Consider the following 19,351-nt stretch of genomic DNA (forward strand, 5'->3'; position numbering starts at 1 on the left):
AGCTTTGAGTGGTAACTTCAAGCTCCTTACATGTGGAACCAAAAAAGATCATTCCTTTTTATTGCTTGGTAGCATTCCATTGTACAGATATTCACCTGTAACATTTGGCTTGTTTCCAGGTTTTTACTACTATCCATAAGCCTGTGTAAACATTCATATACAAGGTTTTAGATGAGCCTATACTTTCATTCTTCTTTTATAAATACCTGGGAGCAGAAGACTGGATTCTACTGTAGATGTATTTTTACTGTTTTAAGCATCTGCCAATCCTACTGCTGCTGTAACAATTTACCACAAACCTAGTGACTTAACACAACATAGAGTTGACTTAACACAACATAGAGTTATCTGTTGCCTATCTATAAGTCAAAAGTCTAAAATCAAGTTGTCATGGGCCATGTTCCATCTGGAGACTCCAGGGGAGAATCCACTGCTTTCCTTCTTTAGTTTGTAAGTGGCTTGAATTCTGAGTGCTGCCCCCTTGCTCGGGGCACTGACAACCCTTGCTTCTGTGATCTTATCTCTTACTATTGGCTCTGATCCTTGTACCTTCCTCCTACAAGGATCTTTATGATTACAGTGATCCCACATGAATAATCCAAAACACTCTTCTGAATCTCTGCAATCTTAAAATTAATAACATCTACAAAGTCCCTTTTACCTTAGAAGGTAACGTATTTATAGGTTCCACAGTTTCCAGGGATTAGAATGTGAACATCTTTGAGGGGTCAACATTATTAAGTCTACCACACTATCTTCCAAAGAGATTAAATAATTTTACATTCCCATCAATAGTGTAGAATTGTTCTAGTTCCTCCACATCCTCACTAACACTTGTTAATAGTTGGTTCTTTTANGAGAGAGAAAGTGAGACAGAGAGAGAGACAGACAGACAGACAGACAGACAGAATCGTAAGTAGCACTGAATCTCATGTTCACCTTACGGCATGAGATCATAACCTGAGCTGAAATCAAGAGCTGGACACTTAACCAAATAGGCAATGCAGGCTCCCCAACAGTTAGTCATTTTAATTTGCATTTCTCAGATCATGAACAACGTTGGATATCTTTTCATGTGCTTTTTTGCTTTCTATAGGTAAAATGTGAGTTCATATATTTTCCCTATTTTTTATTGGACTTTATGGTTTTTGATTTTTGGATTTTGAGCATTCTTTGTATATTCTAGATATGTCTATATCCAAATATAATCTGTTATTATATATTTTTGGCTTGTCTTTTTTAAAATATATTTTAGACATATTTTAATGATCTTAAATCAGTATTAAATAATGCATTTAACAGTGGTCAAACTCATCAAGTTGTATAATTTAAACATGTACAGCTTTTATATCTCAATCATATCTCAATAAAATGGTTTAGAAATAAAAATATCACAAAAATGTGAAAATATTAGGTTATATTTGATGAAAAGTAAGCAGGATCTATACACTGACATCTATACAACATTACTGAGATGAACTCTTTGATGTAGAGATATATAGGATTTTTAGGTCAGAAGAGTCAATGTTGCTATGATGATCATTTTCCCCAAGTTATCCTAAAGATCTAATGCAATCCCAATCAAATCTCACAGGCTTTTATATAGAAATTTCAAGGTAATTATAAAATTTAAATATAAATGCAAAACACTTAAAACAACCAAAAAAAAAAAAATTAAAAGAAGAGCAAAGTTGAAGGAGCAACATTACCTGGTTTCAAGATTTATAAATTACAATAATCAAGACAGTGTGCTATGGGTATAAAGATGGACAAATAGATGAATGTAATAAACCAGAGAGCCTAAAAATAGACCCACACATATGTAGACAAACTAATTTTTTTACAAAAGCACAAAGGCAATCCAGTGGAGCAAAGATTTGACTTTTCAACACATGGAGCTTGGACAACTAGATATTCATAAGCAAAACAAAGAGCTTCCATTCATATCTCACACTATGTACAAAACTTTATTCAAGTTCGATCATAGACCTAAATGTTAGAACTAAGATGATAAACCTTTGAAAAGAAAACATGAGATGAATCGTCTTGACCTTAAAGTAGACAAAGATTTTTTTAAGTTTAAGTTTATTTATTTATTTAATTGAGAGAGAGAGAGAGAGAATGAGAATGAAAGAGAGCACACACAGGGGTGGGACAGAGAGAGAGAGAGAGAGAGAGAATCCTGAGCAAACTTCATACTGTCAGTGCAGAGCCCAACATGGGAGTTGATCTCATTAACCGTGAAATAGTGACTGAAGCTGAAATAAAGAGTCAGATGTTTAATGACTGAGACACCCAGGTGTCCCCAAAGATTTTTAGATACGGGACCCAAATCCTAATCTAATAAAAAAAATCATAAATCAAAAATATTCAAAATTTAAAACCTTTGGGAGCATCTGGGTGGTTAACCATCAGACTTCAGCTCAGGTCATGATCTTGCGATCTGTGAGTTTAAGCCCCACATTGGGCTCTGTGCTGACAGCTCAGAGCCTGAAGCCTGCTTCAGATTCTGTGTGTCCCTCTCTCTCTCTCCCCTGCTTCCTTTCTGACTCTCTCTCTCAAAATAAATAAAACAACATTTTAAAAAAGTAAAACTTTTGTTTTTAAAATTTTTATTTAATCTTGTCATCATTTGAAATGGTTTATCAAAAAATATTTATGTAAAATATATTTTTAACATATTTTAATGATATTAAATCAATATTAAATAATATATCTTACTCTAGACCCTACAGGAAACCTATCATTAACTAGTAGGAGCTATAACAATGATGAAAAAAACATTCTATGCATATGTACAGCTCCCTTGATTTACCAGCAATTTTTACAGGTATAATCTCCACCTACCTATTCCACAAAGTATTGATGCTTAAGCTTTTAAAATTATAGATAATGTTATAATTGCATTGAAAATGATCACCAACATATCATATAGTTGCTGGAATATATTTTTAAAATTAGAAAAAGAGAGATGAAATGAAAATGACTGTTGCTTCAGTAAGTGTTAAAGCTTTTACAGAAAGTAGATACACTGAATTACACACACTCTCCTCTAATTCTTGGGAACAGTGTTAAGTTTCTGGAGAATACCATCCATCATGTCCTGTTACATAAAAAGACAAACATTGTTTTGGTAAATGTTCCTATTACTTAGATTGCAATCAATTTAAGTTTCTATGAAGTCAGTGCTTTGTAATGTAAAATCATTTTATGTATTAGATAATTTTGATACTGCAAGTATAGCAATACATGACTTTTTTAATACAGTTTACATCTGTCATATCGAATGCTTCACATTCTATCGAGAGCTCCACTGTCATTTAATACACTCAAGGGAATACTGCTTCACCATTAATCTTATTTGTAAAGCATGTTTGCATTAACCTTTAACTCTTCTTAATAAAACAAAACCAAAAAGAATAAACAGATTGCTTACAGCTCATTGTGGATGAAAGCATGAATGTCAGTGTCAGTGCTGGAGGGCTTAGAATGCTTTGCCATATTAGAGAAAAGGAACCCAATCTGTTTGGTCCCCAAACTACTTTTTTATAACAAATGTTTTATCCTTATCTGAAATAAAATCCATACCTAACATGAAACAAACAAAAAACAATCTGCAAAGAAGATTTTAAAATAAAAGTAATATTGTGAGGATTAACAATAATATAAACAAAGACTTAAAGTAAAGTAATTATGATTTCAAAATGTGTTTCTCCATACATAAATGTTGGGACAGAACTCGATAGAAAAAGGGATGGTATCAGATTTTTTAATCAACTTAGAGTATATTCAGTTATTCAGTTAAAATGTTTATTGATCACTTACTGTGTGTAAGAGTCTGTTACACAGTAGCAAAACGACTAGTGGGATTACTATAGGGGAGACAGAATGTATCCCCAATAAAATAAAGCACTTATAGTATATGGGTATAAATGGAATGTTAGGAGAGGATTCAAGAAAGACCTGAAAGAGGCAGGGAGTCTAACCAAGTGGACATCTATGTGGAAAAACATTTCAAACAGAGGGAAAAGGTAGAGAGTCTAGTTTAGGAGAAGAGAATATGAAGTGTGTTGCATGGTGAAATAAAAAGGACACTTTGGCTAGAAAGGAGTCAATTTTGAGAGGTGGCATGGGTATTGGAGTAAAATATGTGGTCAGAGAAGTGAGCAGTAGTCATGAAATCAAGTACTGAATTATTGGTTTTTGTAATGCATTGGGTTTTAATCAAAGTGAGATGAGACCTCATGGGAGTGTTTTGGGCAGACAAGTCACATAATCTGATTTAGATTTTAATGGGATTACCTGGGTTGAGGAAGAAAGCACAGGGAGGGAAGCAGAGAGCAGCCTGGATGTCCTGGGGCAATGTGGAGTTCTGGGTTTAAAATTTTCCCACTGGGAGTATGCCTGACAATGTCCTCCATTCCCTCTACACAGTAGTATTAATTATACTACAAACTGGATTTACTTTAGTAGTGATTTCTTTCTACTTTAAGAGGGCAGAGAGACGTCTTCAGCCAAAGGCACTTCAATCCTTTTGTTTGTTCTTGTATTGCTTTTTCTGAGCAGGATTAAATTGGAAGAAACTGCTGCTGTTTAAAAAAACATTCAAATATCCTTGCATCGCACCACAGATGCATGTTTGTGTAGCTTTATTTAAATCACTATTTTGTTTTCAGTTTTTAAATTTATGTTAAGTTACTTTGATGTGCAAAATTAACTACATCTCTACTCCACGTAGGAATCACAATTCCTGAAAACTGTTATAATAACAGAAGAAAAAAGAAACAAAGCTTAATATGTGTCTTCCTTAGAATTTATCTGAAATTACCATAATTTTTTCATAAATTGTTGACATGTAACTAGGCAAACAATGTCTCCCAAAACTAATCATTATTTTATAAAACAGAGTGAAAGTAGGTATTTTGGCTGCTACTGATCTTTATCACTTTCATGTTTAAGGTTACAGGTAACATTCATAATGTTGTCAACTGACTTTTGTTTGTTTGTTTGTTTGTTTGAAGCTTTTGGAAACATGTCCAAAACATTGATGAGATGTTGGAAACCAGTTGAAACACAGTAAAATTCAACCCAATAAAATAGGACTGCTTTCTCTTCATCCACGTTGGAAATTTTCAAGAAGTGAACTATGACAATATATCAATTTTTGCTACTATTTCTACTCTGGGTATGCCTGCCACATTTCTGTTCTCCAGAGATAATGTTCAGAAGGACTCCTGTACCCCAGCAAAGAATTTTAGGTGCACGTGTACCTAGGAGTGATGGCAAAATTCTGCATCGTCAAAAACGTGGGTGGATGTGGAATCAATTTTTCTTATTGGAGGAATATACAGGATCTGATTATCAATACGTGGGCAAGGTAAGTTTGTGCTGAAATGGCAAATATTTATATTCTTTCTTTACATGTCTTAGTAAGGAAAATTTAAAGATTATCAAGATCATCATTCTTATAAATTTTATTCTCTAAATATCCCTAAAGGAATTTTTGTTTATGGAATAGAAATTATAATTTGAAAAAGAACAGCATAAATAAATAGAGCATGATAAAGGTAGAAATTCACTTGATTGAACTAATTCTGTCCATTTCCTCATGGATTAAAGAAGTACTAAAATTACACTTTTAGAATTTGTAGTTAGAAATCGATAGTAAGAAAACTATATGTCAATCTGGCTATTTAAAAGGACTAGATAGGTAGATAGAAGATGGATAGATAGATAAATGATAGAGAGATAGAGAGATATAGACAATTGATAGATAAATGATAAATAGAGAGATAGAGATAGATAGATAGATGATGCAATGGTTCCCATCGCTCTTGATTTTAGCAAGGAAGAAAAGACATTTAAAAGTTGTTTAATATTCTATAGAATGAGAAAGCAAATGCCATTAAAAATATGACCTAAGGGCAAAAAAATAGCTTTTTTATAAGAAAACTTATTTCAGATAAGAGTGTTATTTACTTTTCTTAAGTCTCAGTATGGGCACATTTATATAAAGGAAAAATAGACAAGCGGGTGGAAGTAGTTTACTTATTGCGATATGTGGACAGAAACAAGTTTTCACTCTATTCAGTTATAAAAGTGAGGAAAATTAGTGTGGTTAGGAATGGAATGAAAAGTAGCAATGAATGCTTGTGTGAACTACATTTATTTTCAGCTTTTATTTTTTTGGCACTATCTGAGTGTGCTAGAAGTTAGATAGTGTCTTAAGAAAGATTTCGTGTTAATAGTCATGGTTATTATTTTTATGGACAGTGTGAAAATATATCAAAGAAAAAAGAGAAATACTAGCAAGATAAAAATAATTATAATCACATGTTAATATATTGTATGTTAACACTATAAAATTATGATAGATATATTGCCATGATGGAGAATTTTGCATTAACCTAAACATTAATAGCTTCATTCGAATAATTAAAATTGTGCTAACATTTTTTATCCTCTAAAAAACTGTTTTTAAAAATTATTTAAAGTTTTTTTTTCATTAGCTTAAAACACTTTGGTATGTTTTTTCATGTTCCAGTTATTTCAGTCCTTTTTAAATGTCTGGCAATGTGGCATAGATGGCATTAAAGGTTAAATGTTATATCGACTAGAAGGAGAAGGAAAAGCAGCAGAAATCTGAGCAATATTAGCAGAAAGCACATAGTAGCAGACTTATCAAAAGGTCGCATCTGATTGGATGCCTAAGAGGGTTAAGCTGCATTTTATGGTTATTGCGATAGGCAACTTTTAGTTAATGAAAGCAACCACATGAAAATATAATAACAGAAATTTAGACCAAAGAAAGTACAGCTTCCTTTGGTTCCTCCTGAACAAAGAAATTATTTGGCTTATTTCCATGTGTTTTCTTTTACCTAGTTCATTTTAATAAGGATTTGATAAGTGTTGACAAATTAAATTCCCATTGCATTATATGCTCTCTCATGATAGTCAAGTGACTTCTTATGTACTTTCTTCGTTCTCTCCCAGAAGAATGTCAACACCTTGAGATCAAGACCTTTACTTCATACCTCACTTTGTCTCTGGATCTTTGAATACAGTATTTAGTTGATTGAATAAATCTGAGTTGCACTGAATTGAATTCCCAGAATCAATCTGGTACTGTGTGGGTCTTTGGTGGGGAAAACTAGTCTAGAATTTAAAACCCTATGAGTATTTAAAGCTGGTAAATAACTTGCATACACATTTTGATATAATGCATCATGATATACAACCTAAGTTTTATTCTTATTTACTCTGCTTGAAAAAAACAAATTAGAAAACTTTAAGAACAAACATAAAGAATTTATGGGATGCGTTCACTAGTTCCTTTCTATTTAATATGTGTTGAATTATTAGATCAACAGAAATTTATTAGGTTCTGTAGCTCTAAGCTTATAATTGGGGTGCCTGGGTAGTTCAGTCAGTTAAGCATCTGGGTCTTTGTTTTGTCTCAGGTCATGACCTCATGGTTTTTGGGTTCCAGTCCTGCATTGGGCTCTGCACTGATAGTGCGGAGCCTGCTTGGGATTCTCTCACCCTCTCTCTCTGCTTCTTGCCACTCCCACACTCTGTCTCTGTCTCAAAAATTAATTAATTAATTAATTAATACACTTTAAAAAATAAAAAGAAAAGCATGTAATCAATAATCAGAAAACTTAGGATGTAACTTTGTTTCTACCACTATTTTTCTCACAGTGGTTAAAACAACTAAGTTCTTTTAGCCTTTATTCCTTCATCTATGAAATCAAACTCTATGATTATGTGAATAGCTTAATTTATATATATATCTTATGTACTTACATATAAAATAGTTTTACCTACATTAATTTTAATATGTTAATCTTACTATATATTCATTTTAATCTAATAATATTTTGTATTATAAAGTATATGAGAATTTTAAAATCCATTTAGAAAAAAAAGAAGAAATAAACAGAGAGAAACAAAGAGAAAGAAGAGAGACAGTCAGTAGCTAAATTGTCACTGCCATGACTGTTATTAAGAAACCAAGCCAAGGGCACCTGGGTGGCTCAGTAGATTGAGTGTCCAACTTTGGCTTACATCATGTTCTCGCAGTGCATGAGTTTGAGCCCCATGTCAGGGTCAGTGCTGATACCTCGGAGCCTGGAGCCTGCTTCCAATTCTGTGTCTCCCTCTCTCTCTGCACCTCCCTTGCTTACATTCTCTCTCTCTCTCTCTCTCAAAAATAAATTAACATTTTTAAAAAATGAAAAGAAAAGAAACCAAGCCAAAGGGCACTTGGGTGACTCAGTCCATTGAGCATCTGACTCTAGATTTCGACACATCATGATCCCGGAGTTGTGGGCCAGCCCTGCATCAGTCTCCACCCTGAGCATGGAGGGTGCTTAATATTCTCTCTCTCTCTCTGTCTCTCTCCACCCATCCCCTCCACCGCTCTCCTGGCTCTCTCTGAAATTAAGCAACAACAACAAACCCAAAGCCAGCCAGTAATGAACTCAAAGCATTTCTTTGTTCAGCTCTTAATGATCAAAACACATTTTCCTCTAACCATTCAATCAAATACATTCTAAACCAAAATATATTTATCATAAGTTATTTTTTTCTTTTCAGTGAGATAATAACAAAATTTACCTTTAAGAAGTTTCCTTTACAGGATAACACCATGTGACCTTTCTTCACCTTCCATAGCAAAGTGCTTAAAATTTGAACTTTAAGTAATTAATCTACCTTTGTACTATGTTGCTTTCATTTTCATCCTTCTATAGATAATATTAGTTTTCCAATTTAAGATTTGAGGATCATTGTAACTATAAACTATTTTTATTTGTTTAAGTACAACTTTTAATCACTGTTCCTTATTACCTGATTCAGTTACCCTGGACAAATAATTTCAAATATCTAGGTTCCAAATCTTCAAACAATATATATAACAACATTAAACTAGATACTTTTATGTATACTACACTGTATATTAACTAACATGAATTTAAATTAAAAAAAATAGGGCACCTGGGTGGCTCACTTGGTTAAGTGTCTGACTTTGGCTCAGGTCATGATCTTGTGGTTCGTGGGTTTGAGCCCCGCATCAGGCTCTGTGCTGACAGCTAGCTCAGAGCCTGGAGCCTGTTTCAGATTCTGTGTCTCCCTCTCTCTCCTACCCTCACCTTCTCTCCCTCTCTCTCTCTCTCTCTCTCAAAAAATAAACTAAAATAAGATAAAACATAAAAAAATAAACTAGATACTTTTGAATTTAATTTAAGCTGTAACAGATATACAGTTCTAAGAGAAATGCTAATTTTATTTACTAAAAATTTTTTGTACTCAGTTTATATTAATTAGTCTCAGGTGGAGAAGAGCATGTTAAAATTAGATGTTTACAAAACCAGATACTGAGAAAAACCCCTAATGCCAAAAAATTAATAACATATTTGGGTAACAATAACCTGATTTGGAATCAGCTTAGTAAGACAATTCACTCCAGGACGTGAAAATATAATCATACTTTATAAATGATTAGGGTAAATGTCTACATTATTGGTATAATGAAAACAATCAGGTGGTGGCAGGTGAGGGGGATGCTACTGGCATGTAGATGGCAGAATCCAAGTTTACTGCTAAAAATCCTACAGTGCATAGATCTCCATAGAATTTTCTAGTCTTAAACATCAACAGTGCCAAGACTGAGAAATCCCGTCCTAGTTTGCTAGTCTTTTACATTTTCCTAAATAGCTCAATCTTTATTTTAGTTCTTTCTGGGTTCTTGCTTCTGAATGTGTTCCCACTTATTTTATTTCTCCCTTCCAGAGTTGCCATTAGTATTCACGTTTTGAAAGGGACTTCTCTCAAGATCTCCTCTCCTTCATGTCCTATCTACTCCTTAAGGCATACGTTTGGTTCTGTCCTCTTCGTCATCCTTCTCTGTAGACTTGGGGGCTCCACAAACTGCCTAGAAATGAAGTATGCATTCATTCTTCGAATAAATGTCTAGAATGCCCACTACTCAGGTACTACTACTTTTATTAAGTATATGATAGAGAAAATATCATTTCTCTGCTCATGTAGTATCTGCCTTTAAGAGAAGGAGAAAATAATAAATAAAGCTAACAGGAAGTTACGAGGCTCTTTTAATCTCTGAAAGAGCACAGAACCCAAAAGCCACCAACAAAAAAAAATAAGTGCCAACTATTCCCGTGTTCTATCTCTGCAGTATTTGTAACTAAAATGGAAATAAAAGAGATTTGGGATTTGCATCACATAATTCAATGTTATTAAAAGTTGAGATTGGAGAGCCAAGGGATATGCTTTTACTTTTTAACTTATCTGTTTATTTCTTTGGAGGTCTTTTGACGTACAATGCCTCATTAAAAGTGATCACTGGATATTTCTAGAGGAAAGATCTTCTAAAAAGTGAAAAAAAGTGACCCATGAAAGAATAACCTAACTCTAAAAAGAATACCAGAAATACCAACTGTGCCCACCATATTAGACCATGTTCCTTTCACCCTTAATAATGTAGGTACAATCAAGTCAAACCTGGTTACAATGGAGAAAGAGTAGTTCAAACTAGGATAGAGACAGGAAGACTGCTCTGACTCTCCCCCCGACCCTCCACTGAAGTTTTCCTGAGGTAAACAGATCTGACTCGAGTACATAGAGAAACTTATGCTACAATAAGAGTTCAGAAATTGCAAACATTCTAACGTATGTTAAATATCCTCTTCAGAGAGTTGGATATTTTAGTAACTGTAATGATACTGTTCTTGACACTAAAAAAATTCCAGGTGACTTAAAAATTTTTTTTTAATGTTTTAGTTATTTTTGAGGGAGAGAGAGGCAGAACTCGAGTGAGTGAGGGGCAGAGAGAGAGGGAGACACAAAATCTGAAGCAGGCTTCAGGCTCTGAGCTATCAGCACAGAGCACAATGCAGGGCTTGAACTCATGAACCGTGAGATCATGACCTGAGCTACCCAGGTGCCCCTCCAGGTGACTGTTTTTTAAAAACAATTCAAATATGACCAAAAAAGACCTACATTAAACAAACAAACAAATACAACAGAAAACCCTTTAGCCTTTCAATGTATATAGACCTGATTTGGGACAAGTAGAGTGTTGGTTTATGGTATTTTCTATTAGAACCCTATTAATTGCAGCCACTAAAAGAATGAGGCATGAAACAAATAACACAATAGATAATTTTAGATAGAAAAAGTCCCAGAAGAAAGTAAATTAGGATGATGTGAGAGACATTGGCAGAGACTCCTTTAGATTAGGAGGTTATAGACCTTCCTGATGAAGGGACATTTGGACTTTTGGATGGATAAAGACGTATTTCCCTGATATGTAAAAACCATGAAATAAGACAAATCTGAATTAGAGTTCTTAAGATCTTCTTACACTAATCCTCAAGCGAGAGGTAATAAAAGCATTTTTAAATAGAAGCCTGGCCTGCAGAACATTGATAATGTTTTCCAGGCAGACCACCTCTTGGTTTTTAATTCTCAAAATGCATACAATATTTATATCTTTCAATACAATGATATTTCAGCCAGCAGTTATATAGGGAAAATATGCTTACATCCACAAAGTTCCCTAGATTTTAACAAAGCCATATTTAGGAAGGTAATTGAGTTGCATTCCAAATACACTTGCATTGAAGATAAAACTTCAAAACCAGACATAGATGATTTAAAGATAGGAATGGCTGTCAAAAAGAAAGTGTATCCAAGATTTATAAATACAGAGAAGCCATGCTAATTCATATTAACCTTTAGGTGATCATTTTACATATTAACAAACATTATAGTATGTTATTCATATATAGATTTTACTGTACTTTGGTTACTTTTTAGAAAATTGGTTTTGAGTTTAGATGTAATGTGTGAGCAATTATATTATTTTCTCATATAAAATAATAGAAAATAGGGTCCTTTTTAGCATTTTCAATCAAAACATCAAATGTGAAATGTGGAATGTTAAAAATAAATGGCATTTATTTACAGGATAAATGGAATTAAGTATGGGATGCTCGTATATAAATAACAACTACAATAATCTTTTTCCTTACAAGTTTTTACTGGTAGTAGTGATAACATATTTTCTACAGTCTTCCATGAAGATATTTGCATAACATGTTACCAAATACCAAGATTATTCATATGTACGTGTGACAACTTCATTTTATAACCTTCATGAAACAACACATACACACAGACATTCACACACACATACATACATACACACACACTCACACACCACCTAAACATATTTACCACACTCCACTGCCCATACTGTTGTGGGAAATCTACGCTTCCATTCTCCCATTTTTTCCCCTTGAGTTACTATCCCAGAGATGCTGTGAATATTGTCATTTTTTCTTTCCTATCTCAGCCTTACTTTTGTATATTCCTGTCTCATGTTCACCATTTTATTAACCCTTCCCCACAGAAACCTCTTTTCTCTTCCTGTTTCTTCATTTAGCCACATAGCATCTCTTAAAATCTACCTCCCTATGTCATATCCCTTAAACTTACTTTTACTGGAATAAATTTATAAAAAAAGATAGTTATGGTTTATTTCCTGAAAGTGTTTTTTTTCTGTGATTTTAGGCCAGTGAATTCACAAAGACTAGTAACAGTTGGAAGCAGATAGAAGGGCATTCAAAATAATAATAAACTGATGAAAATAAAAAATGACTCAAATTTTTTCTATGTCAAATACATTTTAGAACACCTTACCTATTATCTAAAAATATTCAAATTCAAATAAAAATTTAAATTTATAATTTAACCCATCATTTTTCAACATAAAGTTTTCAGCAACATGATTACTTTATAATGAAGCTTATGTGAAAATAGACTAGATTTTTAACAAAAACTCAGGAGAAATCTCTGTAGATGAAAACTGTGTTAAATTGCACATAAATTTGCTTCGCAGAAAGTATCTCAGTGTAATTTATCAGTAACAGGTGCATGTGTAATGGTCATGAAGCATGGGAAATTATTATTGTATTATGAATTTCTATGAAAGCCCTCTCATTTTCTTTTTTGGAGACAATACATAATTATATATTCAATTAAATTCCATCCCCATTGTACTGAAGAATAATGTTCTTTTCAGTAAAGAAAATGAAAAAGTGGGATGTATGTTATTGTGTTTGCTCATCGATGTCTCACACTTGGTATATATTCATATATTCAAATTCTCAGTTGCTTCTTATGAAAGCATGAAAAGGAGGGAATACTTTAATAAATTTTCTGAAGTGAGTTCTTAAATATTCACATAGTTAAATTTGTACATACATTTTAGTAAAGAATATTATTAAACCTTAATATTTTATTACCATTATTATTACTATTGCCATTATTATTATGATAATGCTAATTGTGTAACTGTTCCATGGCTTCTCATAATTGCAACTAAAAGAACAGTATGAACATGTAAGTTTCCATATAGATGGTCTAAATTTAGAGCAGGGAGCAGTAATTTTGTTGGAATATAATATATAAACTTTGGTTCTCTCCTTAGAACACTCATCAACGATATGCAAAGGGTATTTTATATAAATTTCATATTCCCTCTTTCAGTAAAATTCCTCCACTTCTTTAACTTCGCATTTAAAACCACACTGTATCTGTTTATGGATGACATAAAACTATTAAATTTAGAATTTTAAATTCAGATGTTAACTTTCAGTCCAGTACTAAAATTATTTTATGAAGTAGGAAATTTTACAAAGTAAGAGCATGTACTATTATAGGCCTTTTTCTAAAGGAACATTGCCTAATTTGGCTGCTGTTTAGCTTAAATTCCATAAGTGAACTTCTCAGTTCAGTGTTGTGTCTTCCAGATGCCCCCCAGAAAACTCCAAGACCACTGAGTTTTGCAATTTTCCTTGACACCAATTTCACCACAAACCTACAGCAAAACTAGAACCAAGTTTAGTTTATGTGTATGTGTTCAACTATTCTGAGTCTAGCAGAACAGATGGATAGAGTTGTGAATCATGAACAGACCCAGGTTCTGCATCCGTGATGCTGAGTTTCTGAAGGGAAACAATAGAGAGAGATAAATCAAAGATCAAGGACATGACTTTGGATTAAAAATCAAATAACATACAGGTAGAGGCAGAGACCACCCAAGGAGAAGCGGGGTGGTGGGGTGGTGGGGAAGAAGGGCAAGACTAGCATTATTATAGAGGCCATGGGAGAAGAGAAACTGCAAAGAACCAAGTGACTAATTTTGTTGTGTAATGCAAACTCAACCAAAAGGCAGGTGTAACAACTTAAATATCTGTGTGGACCAAGGAGAGAGTTACTCTAATCATCCGAGGCAAATGGGAGTCAGTTAGCTTTAGGTTGAACAGTTTCAAAGCATATTATCAATTAGACACAATAAGTGAAGTGTGAGAGATATTTTGAAACGATGAAGAGTTAGTGATAGGATATTATGAGGTGAACAGAAAGAGAGGATGTGAATGTGCAAAATCAGATGAGCTCTCTTTCCTTATTAAAAATTAGAATTAGAGGTGCCTGGGTGGCTCAGATGGTTAATTGTCCGACTTCGACTCAGGTCATGATCTCAAGGTTTGAGTTCGATCCCCATGTCAGGCTCTATGCTGATAGCTCAGAGGCTGGAACCTGGTTCAGATTCTGTATCTCATTCTTTCTCTGCTCCTCCTCTGCTCACACTCTGTCTGTCTCTCTCAAAATTAAATAAACATTAAAAAAATAAAAATAATTAGAATTGAAAATATCTCTATTATGCTGACAGCGAGCATCACAGATAATCATAATCATTAAACAAATAGAATATTCTCACTTAAATCACAAACAGAAGTAAAACAATTAAAAAGCAACACCTTCTGTGGAGAGTGCTGCTATGAACATTGGGGTACATGTGCTCCTATGCCTCAGCATTTCTGTATCCCTTGGGTAAATTCCTAGCAGTGCTATTGCTGGGTCATAGGGGAGTTCTAGTGTTAGTTTCCTGAGGAACCTCCACACTGTTTTCCAGAGGGGCTGCACCAGTTTACATTCCCACCAACAGTGTAGGAGGGTGCCCGTTTCTCCACATCCTCGCCAGCATCTCGAGTTCTCTGATTTGCTCATTTTAGCCACTCTGACTGGTGTGAGGTGGTATCTCAGTGTGGTTTTGGGGGGAGGAGGGGATGGGCATGGAGGAGGACACGTGGGGATGAGCACTGAGTGTTATGTGGAAACTAATTTGACAATAAACTATTAAAAAAATAAATAAATAAATACAGAACACTTAAAATAAAATAAAATAAAATAAAAAGATCTAATAAAAAAAAAAGCAACACCTTTCTTGCCACTAATACTTGACATATTTCTTAAAGCAAAATTTGGTGTAAATATTATTACATAAGTTTTTATGTGAGAATTAAATAAGGCATAATTAATAATAATCTGAAATACACTGATATATCTTGATAAGAATAACTCTAAAATTTGATTTTTTAATATTATTTAATATTACCTCAAAACCTCATAAGATGTTTTTATTATTATCTCTCATTTATAATTAAGAAAAATATGTCCTTATTGTCTAAATAAATGGTCTAAGGGCACTAGCCAAATAACTTGTAGAGCTGGGGTTCTTACACAGAAGGGATGACTCCAGAGTATATACTCGCTAACACTACACCTCTTTACACTATTATTAATAATAATATGCTTATTGTTATTAATATTCTGTATGTCACCTCACTGAAAACAATTACATTCTTATTTAAGTAGTATAATGCTAAGTATGTTAGCTGTCTTTCTTTTCGGAATGATATCAATAGGAAACTAAAATTACATAGGTAACAGGGATAGTTCTTATACATCATACAGATGTCAAATTTATTTTGTTATGTTTTTCTTATTTAATTTATATATAGAATTGAAAATACATTTAATTTTTATAAAATTCGAAGGGCAAAATAGAGTATGCAGTTAACACCAAGACTCCCACCGTGATCCTCAGGCATTCATAGTTCTCTTCCTAAGAAACAATTGCATTTTCCAGGGTTTTTTTTTTTGGAGGTGGGTATATATTTCAATAGACGTTATAGAACTATATAAACACAGATATATGACTTGTTTTTACATAAAGGGTAATATACTTAATGCAATCTTATATAATGTAGTTTTTTAACTTAAAAATACAATTTGAGGACTCTCCGTTTCAGTAAATGAAGATTTATTTAAAAGTTTAGTGTGTGTATAGTATCATTTCCTATAGATGTATCACAGTTTATCATCTTCCTTTTGACAAGCATATTTCCTGTGGATGTATCATAATTTACCATTTCCCTTTCGACAAGCATTTAGTTATTAAAAAGTAATTTAATAATAACATGAACTATTATTTCACACACTGCTGACACATCTTCAGAAATGTGACTAAAGGTGGAAATGCTGAAGCAGTCTTGAGAAATTTTGTACTTTAATAGTATTGCTAAATGCCTCTTCATTGGTGTTTCAGTTTACCATATCAACAGCAATGGGTGAGAATATTTCTCCACAGTTTTATCAAATCTCTATAGGATCATCATTTTTTAGTTTTTCCAGTCTTATGAATGAAAACATATTTCTCTTATGTTAAGTGACAATGAGTATTCCTCCATGTTTTTAAAGTATTTTCCATTTCTTTACATGAGTGTTTATATCCTTTAACAATTTTTATACTGACAAGATAGTAAGGTATTTATCCATAAGTTTTCCTTATTAACTGACCTTTAAGTATTTTTTTTAATTTTCAAATGTAATTCATACCAAAGTTGACTAAAACACATATACACTTTAATGAATAAATATAAATCAATGGAAATTGAAAATTGCTAGCCCTAAGAAACTTTCTCTGTGGGTATAATAACACCATTTCTCCTTTATGAAGATTTCGATAAGTTTCATTTTGTGTTAATAATGCCTTGCATTTCTTAACAGTTTGAACTTCTATGTAGCCAATCTTAAACAAAATACTAGAGTTTTTTAACGTTTCCAAAATCAGGTATAACTTGTGTCTTTTTTCCTTTATTCAGAGGTTTATGAAATTAACCCATTATGTAGAGGATTTCTTTGTATGAATGTGTTTGGATTTAGTGAGATACTATTAGTAATGGATATATGATATTGTCCCTTCCCCTAGCTTTGGTTATTACTGATGATGATCTTCTGAACATCTGAATATGCATTCTGATACATTTGTATACTGAAAGTTTAGGGTATATAATTAGGAGTAAAACTGCTGATCTATATAGTGTGTGCCTAACTTTAATTTTTCCAGAGAGTCCCTTAGCTTCCTAAACGTTAATCAATACATATTCCCACTGGCAGTATATGAGAGTCCTTTTACTTTAGACACCCAACCTTGTTATTAAATCACCCCAGTCCCCAATCTTGTATTTTACTTAATATTTTCCTAAGTAACAGTGAGCTTTCATTTTTGTGAAAAAATTTTTTCAATTGTTTTGCCAATCGTTTCTTTAGGCCATCTATTTTTTTCTTATTGATTGCTTCATCTCCAAATCCATAATAGCTATGGAGCAGGCACCTGTTATTTCACTAGTTCACATCACTAAATAAAAGACAACCATCCTATGTCATGAAGCTCATGTTTTCAGTGGAAAATGCAGGGAATTAAAAATAAATCAATCAATTACTATTACAATATGTCAGAATATGAAGACTGCTATCAGAAAAGAAGAGATGGAGTGCCTGGGGGCTCAGTCAGTTTAGCTTCCAATTATTGAGTTTTGGGTTGGGTCATGATCCCAGTGTTGTGGAATTGAGCCCCGAGTCAGGCTCTGGGCTAAGTGTGGAGCCTGCTTAAGATTCTCTCTCTCCCTCTCTCCTCCCTCTCTCTCTCTCTCCCTCTGTCCCTCTCCTCCACTCTCTTTTTGCTCACTCAAATTAAAAAAAAGAAAAAAGAGAGGTAGGAGAAGGGGTAAGAAATATTGGGAAATGAGACATAGCAGGTGGTGGTGGTCAGATACTTCCTCATTGAGAAGGTGGTATTTGAGCAAAGGATTTGGAGGAGGTTAAAGAGGGAACTAAGTGGCTATCAGTGGAATGTGTACATATGCTGCAAACACTCCAAATCAGGAGGTTCCTTGTGAATACTCAAAGAAGAGCAAGGAAGTGAGTGTGGAACAAAGCAATCAATAAACAGGTGGTAGAAGGAGGTCTGAGAGGTAATGGATGCCCAGATCTCATAAAGAATAGTAGACAGAATAATAGCTTCCAAAGATATCCACATCCTACTTCTCAGAATTTGTGGCTGAGTTGGTTTGGCACTGACTTCGGCTCAGGTCATGGTCTTGCTGCTGGTGGATTTGGGCCCCCAGTTGGGCTCTGTGCTGACAGTTCAGAGCCTGGAGCCTGCTTCTGATTCTGTGTCTCCTGCTCTCTATCCCTCTGCCACTTGTGCTCTGTCTCTCTCTGTGTCTCAAAAATGAATAGACATTTTAAAAAGTTAAGTTTATTTATTTTGAGAGAGAGACACAGCACATGAGCAGGGGAGGGGCAGAGGGAGAGAGATAACCAAGCCGACTCTGCACTGTCAGCACAGAGCCTGATGTGGGGCTCGAACCCACCAGCCAACAGATCATGACCTGAGCCTAAGTCAAGATCCCAACGCTTAACCAACTCAGCCACCCAGGAGCCCCAATGAATATGTTATTTTAAACAGTAAAACAAGACTATGCAGCTGTAATGAAATAAAGGACATTGAAATTGGGAGATTAGCCTGCTTTATTCAGGTGATCCCTGTGTTTCCCACATGAGAGGGATGCAAGAGGGTCAAAGTCAGAAAAAAGACATAACAATGGACCTAGGGATTAGTGTGATAAACTGTGAAAATGGAGGGAAGGGATGCAAGCCAATGAATGCAAAGAACCTCTAGAATATGGAAACTGTGAGGAAGTGAGGAAGTATTCTGACTTTTACTCCAAGTGAAATAGGAAGTTACGTAGAATTTTTGACAGAAGACTGGCATTACATGGACTGCATTTTAAAAATATCATTCTGGCTTCTGGCTTTAAAGTTGATAACAAGAGGAATTTCTGCCGTACTATACGTGGAATGTTAGGGGTGGTTGTATGTGACTCAAAAAAGTTTAGGGGAACCTAAATCGGAGATTATAGGTGAACTTGATATTATGGTTTCAATGATATGGTCATCCAGAATTTTTATTACAGTGGATTTGAAAAGGAATGAAGGGAGAGAAGTTGGAGAAAGTACATGCAACTTTAGAGAGTCTTGCTAAAGAAGGGAGTGAGGTATGCAGCAGTATGTGGCAGAAGAGAATGTTAGTGGGATTTTTTACTTGTCTTTCTGCACTGAAGAAAACTCTAAAGCA

General features: G+C 34.0%; 1 protein-coding gene across 1 annotated transcript in view; it reads left to right on the plus strand.

Annotated features, from left to right (window-relative positions):
• The window catches only part of CDH10 (cadherin 10), a 197,871-nt gene that overhangs the window by 65,030 nt on the left and 113,490 nt on the right, over nucleotides 1–19,351 (plus strand). Inside the window, exon 2 of the mRNA XM_077759571.1 lies at nucleotides 5,022–5,377. Within this exon, the coding sequence (XP_077615697.1) occupies nucleotides 5,147–5,377 (231 nt within the window). The 5' untranslated portion in view covers nucleotides 5,022–5,146. The remainder of the gene's footprint in view (nucleotides 1–5,021; nucleotides 5,378–19,351) is intronic.

This window comes from Crocuta crocuta, unplaced genomic scaffold (assembly GCF_008692635.1).
Source record: "Crocuta crocuta isolate KB4526 unplaced genomic scaffold, BGI_CrCroc_1.0 scaffold183, whole genome shotgun sequence".
Taxonomy (NCBI): domain Eukaryota; kingdom Metazoa; phylum Chordata; class Mammalia; order Carnivora; family Hyaenidae; genus Crocuta; species Crocuta crocuta.